Raw genomic sequence first — 26,813 nt, 5'->3', positions numbered from 1 at the left:
TGGTGACATATTTTATGAACCAGAGCCCTACACAAGGAGCTACTGGGTAAGAGGTTGGCAATCCTTTTAGAGCTCTGGTTTGGCAAAGAGCTCTCCAGAAAAGCTGGTTTTGCCGACGCAGTCACCTTTGCTTCTAACTGGTGAGGTGCCATCCTGAGTGAGAAGGGATCTCAAAGAGCGGGGCCCAACACCCCCTCAGTGTTGGCTGGCTCTGTGACCATCACAGGATCTCAGACTCTTCGCATCTGTAAGATGGGTATTCCACACAACAGTCATTATGACAAAGGTTGGCCTCCCCTTTTGTCAGACTCTGTGTGCTAGGTCAGAGCCTGAGGGTTGGGGAGGGTGTCTCCATCTGGGAGGAGCAAGTACCACTGGGCCGTGACATCTGAACTCTGCCCGAACGTTCAGACAGCGCTGTCCTCAAGCTGTGAGATGCAGGTTCAGGGAAGTTACTGGAGTTACATCTTCTTTAGGTTTCCGTTGCTGTGTTAAAGTCCATGACCAAAAGCGAATCGGGAAGGAAGGTTTATTTGGCTTATATATCCCGATCATTGTCAATTATGCAGGGAAGCCGAGGCAGGAACCTGGAAACAGGACCTAAAGACAGGTCATGGGGAAGCATTTGCTGGTTTGCTCCCCAGGCTTGCTTAGTTTGCTTTCTTTTTTTTTTTTTTTTTTTCCGGAGCTGGGGACCGAACCCAGGGCCTTGCGCTTGGTAGGCAAGCGCTCTACCACTGAGCTAAATTCCCAACCCCCTTAGTTTGCTTTCTTATACTCTCCAGGGCCATCTGCTCAGGAATGGTACTGCCCACAGTGGACTGGGTCCTCCTACACCAATCATTAATAATAATAATAATAATAGCAATAACAACAACAACAATAATAATATACCCTACAGATAAGTCCATGATAAGATAAGATAAGATACAGATAAGTCATTTAGTGAAGGTATTTTCTTTTTTTTTTTTTTTTTTTTTTGGTTCTTTTTTTCGGAGCTGGGGACCGAACCCAGGGCCTTGCGCTTCCTAGGTAAGCGCTCTACCACTGAGCTAAATCCCTAGCCCCATAGTGAAGGTATTTTCTAAATTAAGGATCTCTTTTCCCCAATGACTCTAGTTTGTGTCAACTTGACAAAATTACCTAGCTCATGCCACGTAGCCAGTAAACTGGGAGAGTTTGCCAGAGTTCTTGCTCTAGGGCATCTGCAGGCTCTGGATCCTGTGCAGCATCCCATGAGGGGGAGGCACGGGCAGGGAAAGGGAATCTGGATGTAAGGAGGAGAGCTCCTGCAGCTCCTTAACTCAGCCGGGGGCCAGCCCACATGGCACACGGGGCTCGCTCCCACACGCCCTCCTCGTCCGTTTGCTGACTCTTACCGTTCTGGTTTTTTGTTTGTTTGTTAGTTTGTTTTGCTTTTTCTTTTGCTAGGTCAAGCAATTTTTTAAAAAGATTTATTCATTTATTATATATGCATACACTGTCTTCAGACACACCAGAAGAGGGCATCAGATCTCATTACAGATGGTTGTGAGCCACCATGTGGTTGCTGGGAATTGAACTCAGGACCTCTGGAAGAGCAGTCAGTGCTCTTAACTGCTGAGCCATCTCCCCGGCCCCAGGTCAAGCAATTTTTTTTTTCCTTTGGGTTCTTTTTTTCCGGAGCTGGGGACCGAACCCAGGGCCTTGCGCTTCCTAGGCCAGGTCAAGCAATTTTAATCAAGTTCATGGTCAGCTGCTAGTCTGGTCCTGCACTAGCCCAGAAGTGCTAGGAACAGTCTTCACTGTTGTCCCTTGTAGGGTGTCGCAGGTGGAACCCATTCTTGAATCTTCTTTCTAGTGGCGGAGTAAGGAACGTATTACTCTGGAGTGGTAGTCACGTTGAATTTATGGTTTGTCCAGATGAATTTACGAGCAGTCAGTGGTTTTTTTGTCGTCAGTCACGCAGTGAAGCCAGCGGGGCCATTCAGGAGGCATCCATCCGAATCCCAGGATGTGTTTTTGCCATTCGTTTCGGTGGTGTATATGACACATCGGTGACGGCCAAAAACTGCTTGTTGTCCTCCGAGTATCTTTTTCCATATGTGTCTTCCCCCACCCAGGCCCCAAGCCGCTGTGGCCGGTGACCTGCTGCAGCCCTGGAGTCCCTTCAGGACCTTCCTACTGTTCTGTTTTAAACCACAGTCTCGTTGAGATGGAGCAAATGCACCATGAGAGCCACCCTTGGATTTCGATCTTATTTTATTGTTTTTTTTTTCTTTTTTCCAGACAGGTTTTTATGCAGCCCAGGCTGGCTTTGACATCACTGTGGACCGGGGGCATACAAGGCAGTGATTTGGAGCATACTAAACATGAGTGTGCCTGCGTGTGTGAGTGTGTGTGTGTGAGTGTGTGTGTGTGTGAGTGTGTGTGTGAGTGTGTGTGAGTGTGTGTGAGTGTGCCTGCGTGTGTGAGTGTGTGTGAGTGTGTGTGAGTGTGTGTGAGTGTGAGTGTGTGTGTGAGTGTGTGTGTGAGTGTGTGTGAGTGTGTGTGTGAGTGTGTGTGAGTGTGTGTGAGTGTGTGTGAGTGTGCCTGCGTGTGAGTGTGTGTGAGTGTGTGTGTGAGTGTGTGTGAGTGTGTGTGTGAGTGTGTGTGTGAGTGTGTGTGAGTGTGTGTGTGAGTGTGTGTGTGTGAGTGTGTGTGTGTGAGTGTGTGTGTGAGTGTGTGTGTGTGTGTGTGTGTGTGCGCGCACGTGCGTATGGGGGGACAATGTGGAAATCAGAGGACTTTGTGGACTTGATTCCACCGTCACGTGGGCTCTGGGTATGAAACTCAGATTGCCAGGGTTGGTGGCAAGTGCCGTTACCCACTGAACCATCTCACCAGCCCCCATTTAATTTGTTTGAGGTAGGGTCTCAGGTAGCCCAGGCTGGCTTCAAGTTCTCTATGCAGTCAAGGATGATTTCTTGCCTCTACCTGCAGAATGCACCACCATGCCAGGTTTATGTAGTGCTGGTGCCTTCACGCATGCTGGGAGAGTGTGCGATGCATGCTGGGAGAGTGTTCTAGGCATGCTGGGAGAGTGTTTTATGCATGCTGGGAGAGTGTTCTGGGTGGGCTATGCACCCAGCTCTCCAGTACTCCGGCAGATCCAGGCATGGTGATGCAGCACTTAGGAGGCAGAGGCAGTAGGATGGGTCTCTGTGAGCCTGAGGCCAGCCTGGTCTACACAATGAGTTCTAGGATAGCCAGAGCTACCTGGAGAGACTCTATCTTGAAAAATAGAAGAAATATTCACAGAGATATTTTTGAGTTCAAGGCCAGGCTGGTCCTTATTGCTTGTTCTGTCTGTTTTGTTTTAAAGAGTGTTACTTATTTTTGTGCTGCTGGGATAGACCCCAGGACCTCATGAATGGCAGGCAAGCCCTCTGCCACCAAATTCCATCACCTCAGCATCTAAAAGACGTGGTAGTGAAAGAGCGTACCCCACAGTAGCTCTCGCTCTCCAGCCTCCACTTCTGAGAGGAGAGGTGGGTGGGGCTGAAAGTCCTAACCTTTAACCTTATAATCATTTGTTTTTCCAAACCTGAAGTTGTCTGGGGCTCTGCCCTAAGTCACGGAATTAGAATAAACTCAGCTGCTATCAAGGGGGGGTGGGGGTCTTTATTTTTAAAATCAAAATAGAAATTTGTGTATGTTTTTCTATTATTTATTTATTTGTGTGCACGCGGGTGTGAGTGGTATGTGTGCACACACACAGAGAGGAGAGAGAGAGAGAGACTTCCCTTCATCTTCTTTCTGGATCCAAAGGAAATCTTTAAGAATAGCGCTCACTTTCTCAGCACTGTACTAAAATCAAACAATGCAGACAGTGGCATGGCCCCTATGCAAGGATGACGTGAAAATTCACAAAGCAATCGTATATTTAAAAAAAAAAATTAGTGGCTTTTTGTTTGTTTGTTTTAAAGTCTTTCGAGATAAGGTCTCCCTGTGTAGCCCAGGCTGCCCTGGAATTCACTCTGTAGACCAGGCTGGCCTTGAGCTCAGATCTGCCTGCCTTTGCCTCCCGAGTGCTGGGATTAAAGGCGTGCGCCACCACTGCCTGGCTTATTATTAGTTTTTTTAATTTAAAAAGTTGTTACACTGTGGCGGGAGGGCATGGGTATGCTCTTCTCCCATTCCAGTAAGTGGCTCCCACGGATCAGCCGAGGCTGTCAGGTTTGGCAGCATTTACCCACTGAGCCATCTCACCGGCCCTCCACAGAACTGGGAGCAAACGCCGCCGGCTCGATTTTGTATCTCCCAGCCATGTCCATGAAATTGTGCGGTCATCCTTGCTCTTTCTGAAGATCCTTTCATACCCTCCTGCCCCCGCCCACCCCCAAGAGCCTTGGATTCTTCAGCAGCCACTCTCTACTCCTCTCCACCCCCCGGGTGTCCGTGGCCATCGTCTCTCTTCATCTCTGTGTAATTACCTATTCTGAACATTTTATGCAAGGACTATGCGGACATGTGGGCTTTGTGTCTGGCGGCTCTCACTCCGAATGACGTCATCCAGGTCCACACAGAACACAGAGCGTGCTAGCTTCTTCTTCCTAAGGCTCCACGGTTTGGATAGGCCATGCTCTGTTTATCTAGCCACCCTGAGGGCCACTTGTGCTGCTCCGTTGCTGTGAACGCTGGGTTAAACGGCAACAGGAAGATTGTCCGTCTGTCCGTGTAGGCGGGCATGTTTCCAGTTCTTTCCGGTGCACGCCCAGGAGTGAAATCCCTGACTCACACACGGCCGTTGTTTTTTCCCTTTTTTCAGACTCGAGCTGTTCTTCTTGCCTTCGCCCTCCCAGTGCAGAGGTTACAGGGGTGAACCCCCAACCCCAAACCAGGCTGCCATTGTAGCGTTTAATCATTTGAAAAACCGCCCAACTGTTTTTCCAAAGTGGCTATCATTTTTGCAATTTCAGCAGTGGCACATGAGGATCTCAATTTCTTTTTGCTTCTTTTCTTGCCCCATCCCCTCATGCCGGAGAGCAAAGTCTGCGCTTTGAACTTGCTGGGTAAGCGTTCTACCTCAGAGCTTCGAGCACAGTCCTTAAGCACTCCAGGCTTTTCAGGCCCTTGTCATCCCTCGCTACAGGGTTATCTTTGCCTTAAACAGAGTATGTACAGAGGGAACTCTCAGGGAGGTTTGGACATTTCTTGCTTTTTACAGTTTGTGGTGCTGGGACCAGGGCTTTGAGGATCATAGGCAAGAGCTCTCTACCACTGAGCTTTAACTGTATTCCTTATCGCTTATAAAGGTTCTCGGAATCAGAGAGAAGGAGCAGGATGCTCTTCCCAAGCCTGCCCAGCTGTGTTCAACCTCCAGGACGCACAAGGTAGAGTGTTGGAATGACTCTTGTGAGTTGCTCTTGACTTTTACACATGTGTTGTGGCCATGTGCCTGCATGCATAAATAAATGCAATCTTACAAGTCACACGTGTTTACAATTGCATGCATGCATATGTGTGTGTGTGCATGTTAGTAGTCATATGTGTGCACACATTTGTTCATGTTTATGTGTGTGCATGTGTGAGTGTGTGCACGCATGAGGTCAGTTTAAAGGTTTAATTTAGCTAGTCTGTAGTTCCTAGTTATTCAGTGAAGCACTAACTCACGTGTGGCAGTGCTGGTAGTTTGTAGATGTGATTATACCTGGCATGATTGGCTGACTCTGACCTACGCAGGTGAGAGGATAGATAGGAAAAACTTACTCTGTGGAGACGAGCTTCAGTGCTGAGAGACCAGCAGTCTGACATGTTTCTAACTTGCTAGCCTCTGGGTGGACTGGGCCCACTCCCGGCAATAAATCTCCTAGTGCCCATATACTGTAGGGTCTATATTTGGGACATGGTCTTGTTACAGATTCTTGAACTCTTGATCCTCCTGCCTCAGCCTCCTAAATGCTGGGATTAGAAACCTGTGTTCGCAAGCTAGCTCTTCCTTTTTGCCCCTGGAATACTCCTGGTACAGAAAAAGATCAACCATGCTTCCCACGGGCTAAACTTTTTCACACACACGCACACACGCATGCATACTCATGCTGCCTCCAGCTAGCACTGTGTTTCAGGAGAGGGAGCTGCTTCAGGCAGGACCTTGCATGTCCAGACTGTGCGGTTGACCCTCTGAGTCATCCCATAAGCCCAGCCCAGCACTGCTGGGCTTGTTCTCCTTGAACGTACAGGAAAGGTGCCAAGTCATCCTAACTTGTAATTTCGGAAGTCAAGTCTTGCCTGGCATTGCCCAAGGCATGGGTATCTCCCTGGGTGGAAAGAGGGCAGCCTCTGTGGGCTCTGATCGGGGTCATCCTACACACGGCTCTACATCAAATCTCAAGCTCAGGTCAGTTCTTTGTCCTCTCTCAGATACCCAATCCAAACTCCAGACCTGGCTGATGACTAGGACCAGGTCCAAGCATTTGCTCGAAGAGAACTGTTGATGCTGGTCACCCAGGAGGGACTCGGACCCAGTTCTGATTACTGTCCCCTTGATTTTTGTTTCTCGAACTTGCTCCCCACGTGGGCAAAGCGCATGCCACACGCTGGCACAGCAGGAGGAGGCTGCCTGGCCTGGGAGCTCTGAAGAGGTGCTAGGTCTGCAGAGAGCATCTGTTCAGGCAGCGCTGTGCTCTGTAAAGAATTCCCGTGGAGAAGGATAGTGACTGGCTGCTCCTCCAGAAGACTTGGGTTCGATTCCCAGCACCCACATGGAGGCTCGACCACTCCTAACTCCAGTTCCAGGGGATCCAACACTGTCTGCTGGCCTCCAAGGACACCTTTGTGACAGAGAACACAGACAGACAGACATATAAGTAAAAACAAACAAAAAGCCCACTACCACCAAAACTTCCTGCTGAGATTGCACTCTAGGAAAAACTGCCACGGAGGTGACCATGGTCAGCAAGATTTAAAAATTTAAAAAAAGATTTATTATGGGTTGGAGAGATGGCTCAGTGGTTAAGAGCACTGGCTATTCTTCCAGAGGTCCTGAGTTCAAATCCCAGTAACCACATGGTGGCTCAAAACCATCTGTAATGAAATTTAATGTCCTCTTTTGGTGTGTATGAAGACAGCTACAGTGTACTTATATATAATAAATAAATAAATCTTAAAAAAAAGATTATGTATACAGTGTTCCGCCTGCATGTATGTTGAAGTGTAGCCTTGAGTGACACAGTGGGGCTGGTGAGACTGTGTGAGCCCTAAATCAGAGTCAGATCCCCAGAACTCATTTAAGGTAGAGAATCCACTGCATAAAATAGTTCCTGACCTTCACGTACATGCAGTGGCGTGTGCAGCCCCCCTTCCTCTCTCTCTCTCTCTCTCTCTCTCTCTCTCTCTCTCTCACACACACACACACACACACACACTCACTCACACACACTCACACTCTCTCTCACACACACTCACACACACACTCACACTCTCTCTCACACACACTCACACTCTCTCACACACACACACTCACACTCTCTCACACACTCTCTCTCACACACACTCACACATACACTCTCACACACACTCATTCTCTCACTCACTCTCTCACAACACACACAGACATACTCTCACACACACTCATTCTCTCTCTCTCTCTCTCTCTCTCACACACACACACACACACACACACACACACACACACACACACACACACACAGAGTAAATAAAATAGATTTTGAAAACCAAAACCAACCAAGAATGGGCAAGCAGTGCTCCTTCTCCAGACCATTCTATGCTAAGACCGTGGTCACCTAACAGAGTCAGTGGGTTAAGCGTAAGATTTATTTGTGCCTCTCTCCAATTCCCACTGGCCTCAGTGGACAGGTTCTAGTTTTTCCTTTTTTTTTTGGTGGAGACTTGTGTAGCCCAGGCTAGTCTTGAACTCTCCAAATAACTGAAGATAACCTTGAACTTCTGATCCTCCTGTTTGTACCTTCTCGGTTCTGGGACCATAGGTGTGCCACACGTGCCTGGCTTATGTAGTGCAGAGATTAACCACAGGGCTTCCTGCATGCAGGCCAAGGCAAGCACCCAAGCAATGGGCAGCCCCCGGCACTCCAACAGAGTCCTGCAGCTATTCTGTGGACAGTTGTGTAACTTGTCTCAGGACTGGTCATTTCATTCTTGGCTAGCTCAGTACGTCTTTTTGTTTTTGCTTTTGTTTTGTTTTGTTTTGACCAAGTCTGGATTTTTATTACTTAAAAAAGTTGCGTATTTATTTTGCTTTCTGACTCTGTGCTTGTGCCTTTAACATTTGACAACGATTTCCTGCTCCTCAGTAAGGAAAGCCCTCTTGATCCTGTCACGGACACTCGAGACACACATGGAACCACCATAGGCCCTGCTAACGCACTTCTTTGTCTTCGACAATCCCATAAGGACTTTGGGTCTCACAGTGTGAACCCCTCAGTCTGCCTGGGCACACACTGCATGCAGATGTAGGTGCTTTCCCAACCTTCTTGGTGTAAAGGTAAACAATCCTGTTGCCAGGGGTTCGAGACAGCCTAGTTCTGTTAGAGGCTGTATTGTGGGAAAGCCTTCGACGGTGTGTCAACCTCTGGATTATCCTGAGCACCTCTAAGCACCGTCCCTGGAAGAGGAAAAGAAAAGGGTGGGCAAGTTTAAAGACCAAATGTCTCAGTAAGTCTTTTTATCTCCGAATGACAAGAGGGGAAATGATCCTTTAAACCTACCCATTGACCCATCAGGAGGCAAAGCTGCAGTCATTTAAAAATACAATTATTCCAGAGATCTAAGGTCTTCTCCATGTCTTGCAAACCCCCAAAGAGAAAAAGGTGGGGGCTCTTCTCCATGGTCTAGCTGGGTGAACTTAGTGAATGTCTCTCCTCAACCCCCGGCTCGCTCATTGGTAATGAGCTAACGCATCACGAGCGACACTCACTTTATCAATACAGAGCGATGCCAAGATATCAGACATCTTTATTCATGTCACTTCACAGGTCTGGCTGGCCCTCCCCATGGAGTGTGAGAGGTTAGTGTGCACACATGGGCCACTGTAAGTGGGATCGAGCACAGAATGGCTGTCATTCCAGTCTTTCAGGTGAAGAGACCCACGCGTGGCCTCTTGTAGATCATGTGGCCTTCGCTTCTCCCACCTGCTTGCCCACTGGTCCATTGCAGTCTCCAAGGTAGAGCCCGGGGAAGCAACTTTGGTCAAAGGTGCTAAGTTTGCAGCCACCACAGCACAACGGCCATTATTAAGGACTCTAAAGTCCTCCAGGAGAATCAATGAATCATCTCATCTCCTTGGGCTGGAGTCAAACAGCTTCTCACCGTGCTTCTGGGCAGGAGCCCAGGTTAGTTTAGGAGATTAGAAGCCATGAACCTGTTTTGGGGCTGTGGTGGGGTGGAGCTCATTGCTAAAATTCCTTCCGGAGAAAGACTTAGAGCAATGTGTACTTTGCCCAAGGTCTCAATGACAAACGGAGGTCAGACAAGCCTAGGTGAAGGCTGTGGTGACTCCTCTCTCCCTGTGCAGAGAAGCCATACGCAGGAGGGACGAGGGCTTCCCTGTAGCTGTGGACATGGAGCCCTGCCTCAGTTTCCCCTGGTCTCTCTACATGCTCCATCTCCTCTCCACAGGCTAAGAGCCGAGTGCGTGGCAGATACAGAGACCAACTGGATTCCCTTCCCCGTGCCAGGTGGGGCGAAGTATGAATGCTAAGCCCAACCAGGGTGAATTTTGCAAGGGTACGATGAGCCCCAATAGTGGTTGCTTGGCCCAGGAGACAGTTACCATGGTGTGTGTGTGTGTGTGTGTGTGTGTGTGTGTGTGTGTGTGTGTGTGTGTGTGACTGAAGTGTGTTGTGCCCTGGTCAGGTAGAGGCTGGGCAGTGAGCATTTCAGGAACGGGAGGTGTTACAGCGAAGACCCAGAGGGCCTCTAGGGAAGCTTTATCTAAGTGCTCAGACAATGGGAGAGTTAATGTAGAACATTTCATCATTACTTTTATAGACAGGATGAAGGGCCAGGCGTGGCGGTGACCGTCCTTACTGTAGCACCTGGGAGAGAGACGGAGGCAGGCAGATCTGTAAAAAGCAGTTTGCTGGAAGCTCTCTGGAGCCCTTTTCAGATTGGTCAGTTGATTATGGGCCCATCCCCGCCCCTTCCTGGGTCCTTTCCTCAGGCTGCACTGAACAATTGTCCCTCAGGGTTGGAGGAGTTGGAAGGAAAATGGGCACGAGGAAGGCACAAGCAGCAAACGTTAAAGTTTCTCTTTCCTGGAATTGTGTTTTGAAGTCATTTAACTCCTCTGAAACAAACCGTGCGATAACGGCACTATCACACCAGCCCTGCGCTACCACCTCCCAGACTGGCTAGAAGCAACCTGCCTGCAGCCGTCTGTGTGCTGGGTGGGTATGGCAGGCTCCTGAGGTGCCGGGAGCTGATCCCATCACTGCGTGGCCAGCACAGGCTGCTTGAGTCTTGTGAGCACGGAACCTCCGTTCAGCAAGCTCACAGAGGTTTAGAAACTTCTTAAAGAACTTTTCATGCCAGGCGACCTAAGTTGCATGGTCTGAAACATGGAAATGTCAGACCCCATGGCTTTCCCCGCTTCCTGCTTTGTATGTGGTATGGAGTGCATGAACATGTGTGTATTCATGTGTGTGGAGACTCAGGACGGTTGCGCAGCTCAATAGCGCTTCTCTCCTTTGAATAGAGCTCACTGGTATGCTGGCTCCGCCTTTGCCCTTCTAGATACTCACAGGAGGGGCAGCCACGTCCACCTAGCATCCTGTGGGTTCTGGTCCTCACACTTGTACTGATACTATGACCTTGCCAGCCCCAGTGAGTCCGTACTTCCTGCCCTCATCTATGTTCTTCCTCACCCTACGTGACTGCCCCATCTTGAGCTCCTCTAGCCCAGGGGTTCCTGACAGCTCAAGACAGGCCAGATTCACGTGTCCCTTACTCAAGTCAGACTTGTAGCGGCACCCGCTCCATGAACCAAGACCTGAACATGGTGAGAGAAACATTCTTGGAACGAATCCAGACGCCTCAACCTTGCCTTGTTCAGTTTTGAAGAAACTCCTGCTCTTACTCAGAATCTATTGAATTTAGTTTATCACAATATTCCAATGAGCCCAGTGACCCAAATTCTCATAAAGGTGTTGGTGTATGTGTGGGGGCTAGGGACTGACACCAAACGCTTTTCTTAATTGCTGTCCATTTCAATTCCTTTTGATCACACACATTTGTGTATATGTGTATAGCACATGCGGAAGTCAGAGGACAATTTGGAGGAGCTGGTTTTCTTTGCACCATGTGGAAACGACCAGATTAAAACTCAGGCTTAAGCTTAAATGCCTTTACTTCACTGACCCACCTGGCTGCTCCTCCACTTTACTGTTTGAGACAGGGTCTCTCGCTGAGATCAACTTGGCTAGGCTGGCTGGCTGGCTCTAGAGCTCGGTCTCTGCCCTCATCGTCCCCACTCAGGGATGCAGCTGCCATAGGCTTTTACTGGGTGCTGGGGCTCTGAATTCAGGTCCCCGTTTGTGTAGTAGGCACCTTGCCAATGGGGCCACCTTCTCCAGGAACCCACGATCCATGTCTTGACAAATGAAAAGCAGCAGCCAAGCAGACTATTCTAGCTTACAGTGTAGCCTTCCAGTGAGCTTCGAGCTTGGGATGGTCTTGAACTTCTGGTCCTTTTGCATCTACCTCCCAAGTCCTGCGCTTACAGGTAGGTATCTATAGCTTATACACTATATAATTATATATTTATGTGATATAGTAATTATACATACAATATACACTAGTGATCTATATAATATACACTGTATATATTATATTATATTATATAATTGTGTGTAAGTGCTCTACCAAAGCAAGCTGGACCCACAACCGAACTCTACCCTTTAATGAGAGCAGCAAGACGAAGGAATCAAGAACCTACAGTCTAGAGTAACTTGTTAGGGAGAGGGTGGGGGGGAAGAAAGGTGTTTTAGAAAGACGAAAGAACAGAGCAGCTTTTACTATGTAGCTCAGGCTGGCCCCTTTGGATTCAGGAACTCTTCCTGCCTCTGCCCTTCTGAAACAGGTCTCATCCATAAATCTCATGCTCATCTTGAGCTTGCTGTGTAGACAAGGACGGTTTTCAACTCTCAGAGGCTCGGAGCACAGGTGTGTGCCGCCGTGCCTGCAGCAGGTCAGAGCCAGTGCATGTTTACAATACACAGAGCCCTGGGTTGAACTACACTCTGCAGGATTCCAGTTAGAAAGAAAGCCAGTTTAGATCGTGAAACTGCCATTGCTGTAATGTGGTCCTGTGGCACACCAGACCTCTTCCTGTACACACACACCTTTGCCCACGTGGTACACGCCTGTGTACGCATGCCTGTGGGCATGTGTGGAAGCCGGAGGTTGATACTGGATGTCTTCCTAAATCACTTTTCCACTTTATTTGTTTGAGACAGGGTCTCTCACTGGACCTGGAGCTGTTTGGTCTAAACCAGCTAGCCAGGGGCTTCCCAGCACTGGGGTACAGCGGCCTTCACACCTGGCACAAACAAAACCAAAACCGGGTGCTGAGGTTCTACACCCAGACCCTCAGGCTTGTGCACCAAGCACTTAAGCACGGAGCCCAGCCCCACATACACACATGCCTGTCCCTCTGGCAGCTGCTTTCTGGAGAAACATAAGCTAGAACCAGGTCTCTGGAAGGTTACCTTGATTTTTGGCTGGTTTTGTTCCCTGCCCTTACTCCACCTGAGCAGTATAGGGCTCTGGTGAAGTACGGCTCATTGAAAATTCCCATTTCTACAGATTAAATAAAAAACACAATTAGAATTTTTAGTAGGTGCTAAAACTTGGTTTTGAAATTTTATTAAAAAAATATATTTGCAAACATATAAAATTTAGGATGAAAAATGCTCATTTTAAAACATGTAATAACTTAATATTTGCAAACATACACAGATGGTATAAAATCCACACCACTAAAAAGGTTAATGAGGTGGCACTGCGCTCACGGAACGAAAGCTTCACAGTGGTGCACGCAGGGCTTCTCGTGTCCTCGGAAGGGCTGAGAGCCTGGTGCAGGGAAGCCAGGGGAGCCACACGGCCGATGCAGTAGAGAGTGAGACCACTCCGCACGCACACCAACAACACGCTCTAAGGATTCACAGATAAAAGGGAAACACAACTTTGCATTTTTTCCCACTTCAAAGTGATATGTATTGCATTGCAGTGTTTGAAAGAGTGATGTCAAATCGGAATCCGAGGGAAACATTGCACAGCTCTCCTGCTGAAACTTGAAATGAAAAACAAAAAAATAAAACAACAAAACAACCTTACACCTAACCCCACAGGCTCCTGAGGCCCTGGTCCTCCAGGAAATGCTCTTGGTGAGCAGCTTCAAAGCCCACTGTGAGGTGCTCTGCCCAGACCCTGCATTTTGGATTCTTGAAAGCAGGGTGGGCACTGCTAGTTCCAGAGTGTGCACACTCTCAGCACAACTGAAGGAAAACAAAGGCAGGCCAGAAGAAACACATGGTCCTTAGTAGGTGTGCCCGAGGACAGCGGGCTTGGGCCGTGAGCCCTCAGTGCCTGACTCGCAGGGTCCTCCTCACGCGCCTGTGCCCTTCTCTTCCCTCTGAGCTGTGGTATGATGGCCGGCTCTGCTTTACTAGCAGTTAGGCACCGTCAGTTTCACAGGCTGCATTATTGGTATTAGAAGGGCAGTTACGGCCTCTACTCCTGAACTGAGAACATTTCAAAGGACATTCTTTGGGGGAAGAGAGCAATAAAGCTGCATGGTTTAAAAAGATTACTTACTAGTGGATTCAATGGCATTTATAATTAATTCCCATAGAAGATTCAGGCCACAGACAGAACCAATGCTTGCACATGCTGGTCATTGGTATCTAAGCCAAGCCTGGGCTAAGGCCTTGACTTGGGTTTGGAATGAACACCACTGCCCAGGCGAGCTGTGACAGTTCGTGTGGAGCCTGCAGGGGACAACGCCTTTCCTGATACTGATGGTCACGTAAGACTTAGCACGCAAAGTCAAGTGGGGCCCCGGAGAGGTAACAACGGGGAACAAGGCAGTCTGAGAGGACTGGGGGTCAGGGTGGGGGTGTCAGCTGGGGTGTCCACCCATTCAAAGACATAACATTAAGTACAAAACAAAGAGCAGTGTCACTCACTAGTGACACCCTAGACATGCTTGCTGCATGTTGAACTCTGGGCTACTCTTCCCAGACTCTATGGTCACCTGGGGCAGGGGTGGGTGTGTACACAGATGGACCAAATGGCCTAATGAGGTCTTCTGGACTCTGCCAACTTAGCGAGAAGCATGTCCAATGTCCCTCTCAGTCTAACGAAGGTTCCGGAAGACACTGTTAACATGCAAGCTATGCCAGCTAGCAGAGCATCTGGACAGCATGCCTGGACGAGGAGTAAGGCAACGGAGTGGACTCTGGCCAGGCTCAGCCAACCGCACCTACAGTCAGGCTTGGCCCGGGTCTCTGGGCTCACTCGGGCCCAGCTTCCTAGGAGTCCTGATCTGGAACTTCTGGCCTCTGACTTTTGAGTAAATGCTTGGAGCATGTAAATCTGGGAGCTGAAACAGGTTTACCTGCCTCCCGCCTCCATCCCTTCGGCACTCAGAAGTTTCCATCTACACCGAGGAAGCCTTCCTTCTCAGAGGTTCTCCTTCTGCTCATCTTAGTCATTCCTGGGATTAAGGGTGAAAGTATCCGGTCTGACTGCAGGCACTCTTTAGGGTACCCATGCTTCGCCCTCATATAATACTACATACACTCGAAAGCATCAGCGAAACTCACACACCTACTGGAAGAAGATGCTTTGAACCATCTGTTTACTCATGTCCACTGAGACCACTCGGGGTGACCACGCCTACAGGCGTGCATGTTCACCTTACGAGAACAGCCCTGCGGCTCCCTGACCACCACCTCCTACTGTCAGCAACATTCATCACCTCATCACAACTTTACCTTGCTTAGATGACACGTGAACAATTAATTTTTGGTTGCTATATTTACATACTATCATGAAACTATCCCTAACTTAGTATGAAAAAGACTAAGCTTCCCTGAATTCTGCACACTTCACACATAACTAGGTAGACAAGAGAAGACACTCAACTGAGAAGCAGAAACATTGTCCAGGAAGCATGTTGAGATCAGCATAAGCCAATCAAAGTGTTCTTTAGGCTAAAAAACTAAGACCAAAGTAAGTAATTAATAAGTAATTTTCTAAAACTTCAGCTAGAAAGAAATCGATGAGCCTTTGATTGAGTTCCCATTAAAGCTTAAGCAACTGTCCGGTGGGACCACCGTGCCTGCCAGCATTATTCACAGCGAGTCCTTACGCTAGCTGGTTGAGCCAACAGGGTTCTTACCCATCATTAAATAGTGCTCAGAAAAGTAAGCAGTGCATCTTAATTGGTTAAATACTAGAAAATGACCTGTATCATAGAAACGAAGACACTTTTCATTCAAAGAATATCTCAAAATTACTATTGCTGAAATAATCAAATTCTACATTAAAATATTACCAAACACCATTACATGCCATAAAAGAATAAATAGAAACCATGGCAGATCGATAGCAGCATCACAAAGCATTTCTACAGTTCTGCACTGCGGCCGGAGGGCGCAGCCTAGGAACACACTGTGAGGTCTGGGTCTCACACTTGCTTGACTCCATATTCTACAACGAAGGAAGGGCAGTGTGGGGACAGCTCCCTTTTCTGCATAGCTTTAAAACTGCTCTCAGCACATCTGAGGAATGGAACCAGAATGGCTTTGTCAGATTGGTCCACTGGTCCTTTGCCAGCAGTTAAGGAAAACAATCAACAACAACTTCAACTGTGTTTAGACGGAGAAGGAAATAAGGCTGCGCTTCACGCACAAACGTGACACTAAACTGCTGAGAGTTCACTAGAATGGAGCCTTCTGGTAGGATCTGGATCTGTGTGCCCCGGCCTCTGCTTCAACGGTGTGAAGCCTCCTCTCCACCGACCAGAGCCCTGCGGGCCCCACCCAAAGAGCTGTGCTTCACGGAGTCTGCGCAGGGCAGGGCAGGCCAGGGACACCTCCCGGAACACAAAGACATCCCAGAAGTCTTAAGGCCCAAGCGGGTGCTCATAGAAAATAGACTTCACTTGAACAAATACCTTCCAAAGAGTCGACTTAAATCCTGATCCTTAAATCTTGAAGCTACTCTGCGAGCTGACATTGAGTTCAGAGCTTCTAGGGGTAGAGGAGGGAGGGCGTGGGCTTCACTGAGGCTGGTGGCTCCTCCCAGGCCTGGAGAGCAGCTGACAGCCAGGCCCTCATTCCACACACGGGCTTACAGCTGATGAAAACGCCCACGGAACTCAACACAATGGTCTCTTGCTGTTTTTGTCAAACAAAGGTTTGCTGGTGATGCTTCACAGTGAAACCTCCATCATCACTGAGAACGTCTCTAGAAACATCCCTAAGGACGAGGCCCTCAGGCTCCTCGAAGCTCCATGTTCTCCTCAGACGTGCGTGAGGAAGCCTGCTTGTCTGGAGGTGGACCCTGTCCCTGCGCACTGCATCCACTGCAGTCATAGGCTGTGGTTGTCTTTGCTCTTGGTCAGAACCTGCAAGTAAACTTCATGAAGCGTGCTGAGAAAGCCGGAGTCATTCTGGAAGAGACGGGAAGGACACACTGCCTGTTACTTCCTCAGAACTCGCCTCTAAGGTAACCACTTAGGAACACACAGAACTGACTAATTCCCCAAATAACCTGCCCCCGAGACAGTCACACTTACATCCACCATTCCATTTTCCAGGAGGATATACCTGGGAAAGGAGGCTGCTGCCAGGCAGGTTTCTGAATTTGCACCAATATACACTAAGCCTTGTCAAGCGTGAAATTAAAAACTAAGCAGACACCTGACATACCTTTATTAGATGTATCAGTGTGTCCTGGAGCTGAGACCTGCTGAGAATAATGGAAGGCTTCCTCTGATTTTCTGCTCCAATAGTGAGGGGGGAGGGGCAGCTGGCTTTCCTTTCTAGGTCTGCAGACCTGGGAACTGTTTGCTGGAACACACTGGGGGACAGCAGGACTGAAGATACTGCTGTGGTTGTTGCAGTAACCAATGGAGGGCCTGCGATCTGTGGGACACAGAATAATAGTCATTTCTGTTATCTGAGCCACTCGGCCTGCCTGCCCCTGCCCTTAAGACCTTATGTGTATGAGTGCTTTGGCTGCATGTATGCTCATGGAGGGAGGGAGGGGAGAGAGAGAGAGAGAGAATGTGTGTGAGAGAGAGTACATGTGAGAGAGAGAGTGTGAGAGAGAAAGAGAGTGTATGAGAGAGTGTGTGTGAAAGAGTATGTGTGAGAGACAGTACATGTGAGAAAGAGAGAGTGTATGTGTGTGTGTGTGTGTGTGTGTGTGTGTGTGAGAGAGAGAGAGAGAGAGAGAGAGAGAGAGAGAGAGAGAGAGAGAGAGAGAGTGTGTGTTGCCCACAGAAGGCAGAAGAGGGTGTTGGATCCTCAGGCAGGAGCATCGGTACCGCTCAGCAGGTGCAGAGCCAGCCCTCCAGCCCCTTGGCTTGCTTTCTGGTATAAAACTGGGTTAGTTGCTTCTGCTGATGACCACACAACAGGACAGGCTAACTTAAAGCAGACAGAAGGTAACCTCTGAAAATCCAGGAGAGGAGAGGAGAGGAGAGGGGACAGGCTCATAAGCAGGTGAGCGAGTGCCGTGGGAGAACTGAGTCTTTCAGGTTGGCAGGTGAATGGAGGGGTGGATAACAAAACAAGGCAGGTGCTTATGAGAGGAGGAGGGACGTACACAGGTGAGGAGGCTTTGTCATCACAAGTAAGGGACTGTGGCAGGACAGTGGCTGTCTCCTGGGATGCTTCATTTTCCAGGAGTACCTCTTATAGAGACCAGGTTGATATACGGCCCAGCACCCACCCACTTACAAATGATCCACACGGCCCACCCAGTGGCTGACCCGCCCTCTATACAGTCAAGACGTCTATACAGAGTTAACACAAGGTTTCAGGCCACAGCAACTCTGTCCTAAAAGGGCATCTGAGACAGGACAGAGCTGGAATGCTACAGCTTTTCACTAAGGTGGTAAGAGCCCACCTTACACCAGAAGATCCCACAACTGTTCAATGTGCTCTCCAGGGGTGGGGGGAGGATGTCCCAGGGCTGGGGAAATGGCTGAGTGGGGTGAGTGCTTGCTATGTCTTCACTGTGTTAGCCTGTGAGGCCCTGAGTCTGGATCTCCAGGAACAAACATCTGTGTGGGGCACAGGAGACAAAGACAGCAAGATGGCTAGGCTCAAGCAGAGACCCTGACTCAATAGATAAAGTGGGGAACTGACAGAGACACCCAGTGCCAGCTCTGGCCGGCACACACACACACACACACACACACACACACACACACCCACACCACACCCACACACACACACACACCCACACCACACACACACACACACACACCACACACCACACACACACACACACACACACACACACACACACACACACACACACACACACACACACACACACTTACTTACTTACTTACCGGGATGGCACTGGGTAACACCTTAGGCTGGGCAAATACTTCAGGATCCTGGTTTTGCTGCATAGACTGAAATGTTTAAAGGGGGAAAAGGATGAACAGATACAGCAAGCTTCAGTTAGTTGTCGGCGACAGAGCAGTGTTATTACCCAGGAACTTGTTGGTAATGCTCCCAGTGACTCATCTCCACAACGAGGGCCCTGGACAGCAGCTCCTGTGGAGTCCCCGAGGGATGTGTGGACAGAGCCTGTCAGGTGACTCTAAGAAGTGTGATGGGGACTGAACTCAGGGCCAACTCTACTAGTGAGCCCTATCCTCGGCCCTGGAGTTTGTTTCAGTCTAGAGGTTGAGACGCACCTGAGTTTGCAATCTTCCTGTCTTGGCTTCACAAGCGGCTGCTGCACACAGAATGTGCACGATATAAATGATTTAAACGTTTTCTGCAGTGCTGGAAGCTGAACTCAGAGCCTCGCGTATGACAGGCAAGTTGCTCTACTGCCATTGTCCGCAGTCCCAAGTTCTCAGAGGTCCTCTGACCCTGGTTAGTGGCACTGAATAGCCTGCATCCTAAGTACACTGTAGGGGCAGAGAACGTCCTGGTGTTTTGTTTTGAGACAGGGTTGTTCAGCCGGTCTCTAACTTGAGACCCTTGTGCCTCAGCTTTCTTGGCAATGGTTTTACAGGTGTGCACTCTCATGGCCTTGGGAAAGCATTAGTGCAGCACAGTAAACATGAGAGCTCCATGCAGACCAGGTCTTTTTGTTTTGATACAGGACAGCCTTGGCTGGCTTGGAGCTTGCTATGTAGACTTGAAATCACAGATTTCTACTGAAACATAGGCGTGTGTGCAGTGCACTATACCAGGCAAGAACAAAATCTTAAACTTTGGCTACTGCCATCTAAATGGGTATTCACATGTATGTAAGTGGTTCCTGCCATCTAAATGGGTATTCACATGTATGTAAGTGGTTCCTGCCATCTAAATGGGTATTCACATGTATGTAAGTGGTTCCTGCCAAGCAGCCTGCAAGAGTGTGGTGCTGTCTTCTGGGGCTGAATGTGAAGACGACAGGTGCAGACCATCGCCTGAGCGTCCAGATTAACTGCGAGTTGGGACAGACCCTTTCCCCCTACAATCAGAAACCTAAACTCTCTTCCATGCCCTTTTTGTAGTCTATGAGAGCAAAGGAGAGGATCGAGTGACACCTACACACAGCACAGAGCCCTGTCACTGAGCAGAATGCTCGCTCCTTTCACGTGTCAGACCCAAATGCTGGCAGGCAGGCAGGCAGGCAAGCAGCAGGCAGCAGTCATGGAGCGGCACACTCCCTTCAGGCTGTGACCATGCGATGATCACAACAACTCAGCTCATTTTCTCGCTGGTAAATCTGCTGCTGATGAGTGACTTTGACAGGCAAACCTCTGCTTTACCTCTGTACAACCTACCATGAAGCCTCACTGACACAACATTTTAAAAATCCACTTGTCCACAGTGCTCAACCCAGGCCCCTAATGCTCAGGCCCAAGTGATTGACAGCTTGCTCTGGAATGGGTGGCCTGACTCCTGTTTCTGACATTAACAACAAGTCACACTCCTTAACTTACAATGTATTCCTCTTCCAATGCTAACTCCTCCAGGTTTGTTTACACAGCAAATCTGAGTTACTACAAAACCTGGAAAATCATTTATGCATGCACACATGTGTACAAGAATGCACACGTGTGTATAAGAATACACACCAAGTTCAGTTTCAGACCATAGAGAGGTAAGGATGGACAGGGATCCCCCCCCCTTCTCGTGTCTCTTCCCCCTCCTGCTCCTGTCTTACCTGGAGGGTTGGAGCAAGCACCATGTTGCTCAGGGAGGCTGCGACTGCTGCTCTTGCTGCTGCTGTCTTAGAGGAAGGCTCTATGAAGCTCTCAGGGGTGGCCAGCTGGCCAGCTGCCGAAGAAAAGTTGGGTGCCATCGCACCTTTTCCAAGTGGCTGTGCCTGTATTTGGTCATGCTGTGGGGTCAACCTGAGTTTCTGGAGCAGATCAGAGCTTGGGATGGCCGTGCCAGCTGTGTTTGCCAGGCTCACTGGGGCTCTGAAGGGGCTCTGGCTAGCAATCAGACTGCTGTGGCTTAGCTCAGGGACGGGCTGGTTCAGGAGTGGAGATTTCTGCCTAGGTGTGGTCCTTACTGCTTGCATCATGGTGCTATTCCGAGGTAAGTGGGGAACTTGTGTGGTGGGAGCTTCAGCTGGCAGAGTGGGGCTGAGGACAGGGCTCAGTGGGAGAGTGTAGCTTGGGGGATGCTTGTCGCCCGACTGTGCAATGGAGGCGGGAGTGATCAGCACAGGGGCGCTGACTTCAGGCTGGACTGTGTGGTGAGTGACAGAATGGACACCCAGGTTTTCAGCCTGAGGGGCTCCCCCTGACTGCTCAAAGGGAAACGGGAGGAATGAGCTGGGCTCTTTCTGTGGTGCATCTCCCAGCAGCTTGTCCGTGTCTTCTGACTCTAGGCCCATAGGTGCTGGCTGCTCCTTTGGCAAGGAGGTTCCAAATAATTCTTCCACCGTCAGATGCTTGTGACCGGATGGAGCAGACTGAAAAACAAGAGCAAACGGCGCACTCGAAGAACGCTTCGGAGACCAGCGGACCCACAATCCTCTTCCAGCACGCACACATACACGTGGACAGTGGAGGAAAGCAGCCCAGAGCATCCTAAGATGCAGAAAGTGGTTGCCTGCAGGGCTCAGAGGCTCACCAAGGCCGAGCATGGGAGCTGTGTAGTGACAAAGTTCTGTTCTGTGGAGTTCTAGATAACGGTTTTAGCATTTACTTTGTTTCCCCTGGTGAATGTGGCTAAGGTTGGGGCTACACGCAACAAAGCTACCCGAGTCAAGTGCTCATGTTAGTGACACAGTGGCAAACGGTGCCAGTGTGGAGAGAGGGACTGAACTCCTTGATAGAAAGCTAGCATTGTACGGCAGGAACCTAAACACCCAAAACAACCGACCCCTTGGCCATTCTCCTCCACATCCTGAGAAGGAGGGAAACGCTTACAGACTTTACAAGTTGGGGAAGTGGTTCTCTCACCTAGCACATGCACATGCATAAAGAGTTTATTTTTATTCCTCTTTTTGTGTGGCCTTATATTTAAAGTGAGATTCTGAATCTGGAGGTTTTCTGTGTGTGTGTGTGTGTGTGTGTGTGTGTGTGTGTGTGTGTGTGTGTGTGTACTTTGAGACAGGGTCTTTTCACACTGCGTGGGCTGTCTGGAACTATGTAGACTGGGTTGGCCTCAAACTCAGGAGAGATCCTCCTACACAGTGAGTCTACATCAAAATCTCTTTATAAATTACAGAAATAAAGAGGAGTAATTAATAAGTAATAGCAACAGTTCACAAGGCTCAACCTCCTCATATCTCTACTTCTCCCGATGCCACTACCTAAATAAAAGATAATGAGGTTCAAGTCTCAAGTCTTAACTGGAAAATTTCCATAACCATAAACATAAAAATATGTAATCACAAACACAACCGGGACAGCTACTTTACAGCTCTACCTCAAAGCTAGTCTTGGTGGATAGATGTGTCCCAAGCTGGCCTTGAGGTTTCAACAAACCTGGTTCAGCTTCCTGAGTACAGAATGTCCAATAGATAAAAAAAATTCTTTATGATAAAACAAAACAGTTAAAGATTCTGTGAGGAAAAAAGAACTAAAACTTGCATGGGTAGTTCATGCCTAGAATCCCAGCACGGGGAGACTGAGGCAGGAGGACCAGTCTGAGTTTAAGGTAATCCCAGGCAACAAAGAGTGTTTCTGACAAGCAACCAACCCAGCCAATCGATAACCCCCACCCTCCCCCACCTCCACAAAACCAACAAACAAAACCCTCAGCCCCCACTAAGCCGGGAGCAGAGTAGAATTTAGGAGACGTTGGCCGAGGATCAGAAGTTCAGGGTCACTTCAACCACCTGCTGAGCTCCTTACTCTGTTGGCGAGGCAGAGAGGCTGTGAGTCTGTCCTCACGAACCAACCCATCCAGTCCACATAAACAAACAAACCAGAGGAAAGGAGCCGACAACAGTATTTACATTCACTAATGGATCACACTTTCACAGACACATCAACTTCTAGATATAGTTACTCTGAAAAACAAAATGTTTCGGCTATTCTGCAGAAATTTCAGGTAAGAAGTCATACTTCTACATTAAAGAGTAGGAACAATTAAACCAAATAAAAAACAAAAGCAAACACACTGGGGAAAGATTACCAAGAGAACTTGCTAAGTGAATTATGAAAGTGAAGTGTATTTTTGTGTGAGTTGTATTTGCAGTATATGTACAAGTTCATGTGGATATAGGGGTGTGTGCATGTAGGTACATGTGCATGTATGTGGAGGTGAGGTAGGGGTCAACGTCAGTCACTCTTCACCCTGCAGAGGCCAGGTCTCTCAATGAACCAGAGCTCGTCTATTCAGCCACACTGGCTGGCCAACCAGCTCTGGAGATCTGCCTTCCCAGTGCTGGAGTGAGACGAGAGCCAGTGAGCCCCGCTTTGTATGTGGTGCTAGGGAGGTCTGACTGAGCCTCTCCGAGTGAAGGCTCTATCAGGTGGGATTTAGTACTAAGGCCTGGCAGCAGGAGGTGCTGCCCAGCACTAGATGGCAGCATCATTAAATAAACAGTTAACTCTGTGCAAGGGATCTGTAATCGGTCTAGACGATCACACAGCTTTCTGACAACAGCCAAACTTCAGTGCTTTGTAATTCCTTGGTTTTAGCTGAAAAAAGGTGCAATTTTATTTTATTTTGTGTTTTTGAGACAGAGTCTTGCAATGTAGCCTCCATAGTCTTCAAACTTGTATTTTCCTACTCATTTGCACACTTGTAGTCCCAGCCCTGGGCTGGCAGGGAGAGATGGGTAATGGGGACCTTCTGAAGCTGTGGGCTAATGAGAAACTCTACTAAAAACGAAATGAAATAAAATAGGAGACAGAGGTAAGGAACGGCACTCGAGGAGTACTGCCTGTCACACACACACGAGTGTGAGCACCTGCATGCACACGTGCACGCTTCCCATACTCTGCTCGGGAGGTGGAGAGAGGATGACCAAAGTTCAAGATTGGTCCTCGGTTATCCGGAGTCTGAGGTCAGCCCGGGTTATTACATGAGACACGGTCTCGAAACAAGTGAGAACAAGGGCAGACAGGTAAGGGAGACTTGGTATACACTGTACACACAACTGTAATCTAACGGCTTTGCCGTTGTACACTGTGTGTTATAAAGATCAACTTCCATACTCATACTTAATTCATAATAGCCACAAAACTGCAGACAACCCAAACGTCCTTTAATAGGGAAATGTTCCGAAATGGTTAGACTAAGTTATACAGGTTGAGTGTTCCTAATCTAAAAACACACCATCTAAATTCTCCAACCTCAAAATCTTTCAGATCCCAATGTGAGGCCACAGATGAAAACGCATGTCATGTCAGAGGTCAAAGTTATAACAGAAGCACATGGACAATTATTTTTAATCTTACTATCAGGTCACATCTCTGTGAAACACAAGTGAATTTCTAGTTCCGATGTTGCTGTGCTTAGGGAGGGCAACACAAAGCAGTGGCTCTGTAAACCCACCCACAGGACAGAATTACACATGGAGGCGTGCGTGCACGTCCTACAACTGAGATCTATGAGCATGATGGTGTGTGGCTCCTGTCACACCCTGGCATGACAGTATGCCACGCTTTACTCAATGTTCAGTAGGAAACAGGGGATGAGTACATGGACTTTTCTGACAGAATCTGCTTTTGTTCTGAGGAGCTGGGGTGACTGCCACACCTGGCTCCTTCTCAACTACTTAATGCTTTACATAAACACAATCGACACGATTAATGGCTTAGTATTTGTTGTTTTATCAGACCACCAACTATAAAGAGAATGAATCAATTCAATAAATATTTATATTTCTAGGTGCTAAAGACACACGCATTGATACAAAGTGAGTTCTGGTGCAGCCAAAAATATAGAGAAACTCTGTCTTGAAAAAAACCCAAGACACAGCCTTGAACAGGGAGAGAAAACAGCTGGTCTCGGGAAGGTGTGGTGTACACCTCTTTTATCCCAGCACTGAGGAGTAGGACAGGCCTGGTCTAAATAAGCTATTTTCAGGCCAGCAAGGACCACATAGTGAGACCCTGTCTCATAAAAAGAAACAAGCAAATGATCTACAGGTCCCATTAGCATAGGACAGTAGATAAAACTAAACCAAACCAATGAAAGCTAATGAAAGACAGTAAGAAAATAAGGTAAGTGGAGGACGGAGGGCAGAGGGGTGACAGCAGACCCTAACTAAGAAGTCATGAGAGACAAGAAGAAAATGGACACTGTCATAGGAGAAAAGTACTGAGAGCCAAGGGAAGCCACCAGGCCGCAGTCCTGTGTTGAGCAGGGGCTACGTGAGCCTGGTAGATGATAAGAGTTGATGGCTCAGGGAGAGGGGCAGGCCAGAGGCAGGGTACAGTCTTATGGGCCATTACTATGAGTGAGACGGGACACCACTGGAGGGCTGTACAAGCAGAGGATCACCCTGCTGGCCTGGCTGAGCACAGACAAGGCGGTACCCAAGAGCAAAAGCTGAGGAACCAGGAAGGAGGCTGTTGCACTGTTCACGAGAACATCTCATGGGCTGGGTATGTGCTGTCATGATGTCACACACAGGATCTGACAGACAAGCGCTAAACCAAGCTTGTACCATGGTTCAGACCCTTATGAAATGGTGCTGCTCTGTACGAACCTTATCTTGTGATCCAGAGGGTGTCTCTTCTAGAGTCTCGGTGCTTCCCAGATTAGAGAGCTGAGAGCTTGGCTGTAGCCCCGGACTGGAGATATTTGAGCCGCCCATCTGATTCTTGGAAAAGAATTAAAAGAAAAAGTCTATCATCTGAAAAAGGACTGCTGTCTAAAATCTGGTTCACATTTGAAGTATCGAAAATACTTTAAAAATACCACCAAGATGTTCTATCATTTTTCATCTTAACTTCTATAGTACAATTTCTATAAAGTGGAGAATCTATTTCTTACATGGTAGCTCCAACGGTTATCGCCTTAATCACCCATCTTTAAGGGAAAGATACTGTTATTTTGCCAGATTTCCCATAACTTAATTTACATGGGATGTCTTATCTGTTCAGAGGCCATTCTACGTCTACCTCAACAGCTGCAAAGCACTGTCACAGTGTCGAAGTGCTCCCCTGTGCTGGCTCACTAAGGTCGCCACTTCTGAGCATTCCAGGAAACCAGTGGTCTGTTCTGTCATGGTTTTGTCTTTTCAAAACTGCTAAAGTGGACTGGGTACAACCATGGTAATGGCTTGTCAGTTGGCATAAAGCCTTGAGGAGTTATGCAAACTACAGGATCAGTGGACTCTTCCTTTTTAATTGTGGGGTATAACATTTGCCTTGTTTTCATTTTAAAAGATTTTTATCTATGTGTATACGTGTTTTACCTGCACGTATGTCTGTGTAACGTGTGTGTGCCTGGTCCCTGAGGAGCTGAGGACACTGTGATGTGGGGACTGGGGACTGAACAGAGTCTTCTGGAACAGCAGCAGGGCGCTTAACCACTCAGCTATCTCTCCAGGACATTCCATTCTTAAACTATTTGTCTGTGTGCAGTAATCACGTGTGTGTGCAAGGAAGCCAGGTAAGTCCCTTGAGACAGGGTCTCACGATGAACCTGGGCTCACTGTTGCAGCTGATCAGGCTGGCCAGCAAATCCTTTACCCTTCTGTCCCCCACTCTCCATGCCATCCAGCTGGGGGTACAGGCTGACACAGCCATGCTTTTATATGGGAGACGGGAATCAAACTCTGGTCCTCATGCCTGTAAGCTCTTTATAAACTGAGACATCTCCTTGGTCCCTGTGTTCAGTGTTTGATTATGAATATAGCTTCAGGAATTTCTATACAGACAAAAGTTTCATTTCACTGGAGTAGAAATGTAGCAAAGATAATCAGGGTACAGTGGTAAATACATTTTTCTTCTAAAAGGTTTTTTTTTATTGTTTTGTTTTGAGAAAGTCTTCCTATGTATTCCAGGCTGACTTTGATTCATGATTTTCTTGCCTCAGTCTCCCCACTCCTAGGTATGACAAGCACATCTGACTCAGTTATAGGGTTTTTTTTGGTGCATGCAGACATTGGGTTCTGTGTGCAAATATGTGCACGGGGAGGAC

General features: G+C 48.3%; 1 protein-coding gene and 1 pseudogene across 3 annotated transcripts in view; both read right to left on the bottom strand.

The window, feature by feature from the left end:
• Window positions 1-6,518: 6,518 nt before the first annotated feature.
• Window positions 6,519-8,825, bottom strand: LOC148000360 (large ribosomal subunit protein eL34 pseudogene; annotated as a pseudogene). The gene is made up of 2 exons (XR_015640529.1): window positions 8,750-8,825; window positions 6,519-8,658 (listed from the first exon to the last, which is right to left on the bottom strand). The product of XR_015640529.1 is annotated as a large ribosomal subunit protein eL34 pseudogene (transcript).
• A 4,000-nt stretch (window positions 8,826-12,825) lies between these two features.
• The window catches only part of Dcp1a (decapping mRNA 1A), a 45,310-nt gene continuing 31,322 nt past the window's right edge, over window positions 12,826-26,813 (bottom strand). Inside the window, 5 exon segments of one of the 2 annotated variants that reach the window (NM_001191831.2) lie at window positions 12,826-16,675; window positions 16,935-17,150; window positions 18,590-18,655; window positions 20,416-21,174; window positions 25,375-25,488. In NM_001191831.2, the coding sequence (NP_001178760.2) occupies window positions 16,595-16,675; window positions 16,935-17,150; window positions 18,590-18,655; window positions 20,416-21,174; window positions 25,375-25,488 (1,236 nt within the window). In that variant the 3' untranslated portion in view covers window positions 12,826-16,594. 2 annotated transcript variants of the gene reach the window in all.

The sequence above is a fragment of the Rattus norvegicus genome, chromosome 16 (assembly GCF_021556685.1).
Source record: "Rattus norvegicus strain SHRSP/BbbUtx chromosome 16, alternate assembly SHRSP_T2T, whole genome shotgun sequence".
Classification (NCBI taxonomy): domain Eukaryota; kingdom Metazoa; phylum Chordata; class Mammalia; order Rodentia; family Muridae; genus Rattus; species Rattus norvegicus.
Note: the sequence above shows the minus strand (reverse complement) of the source record. Positions and strands in the feature narration are given on the sequence as shown.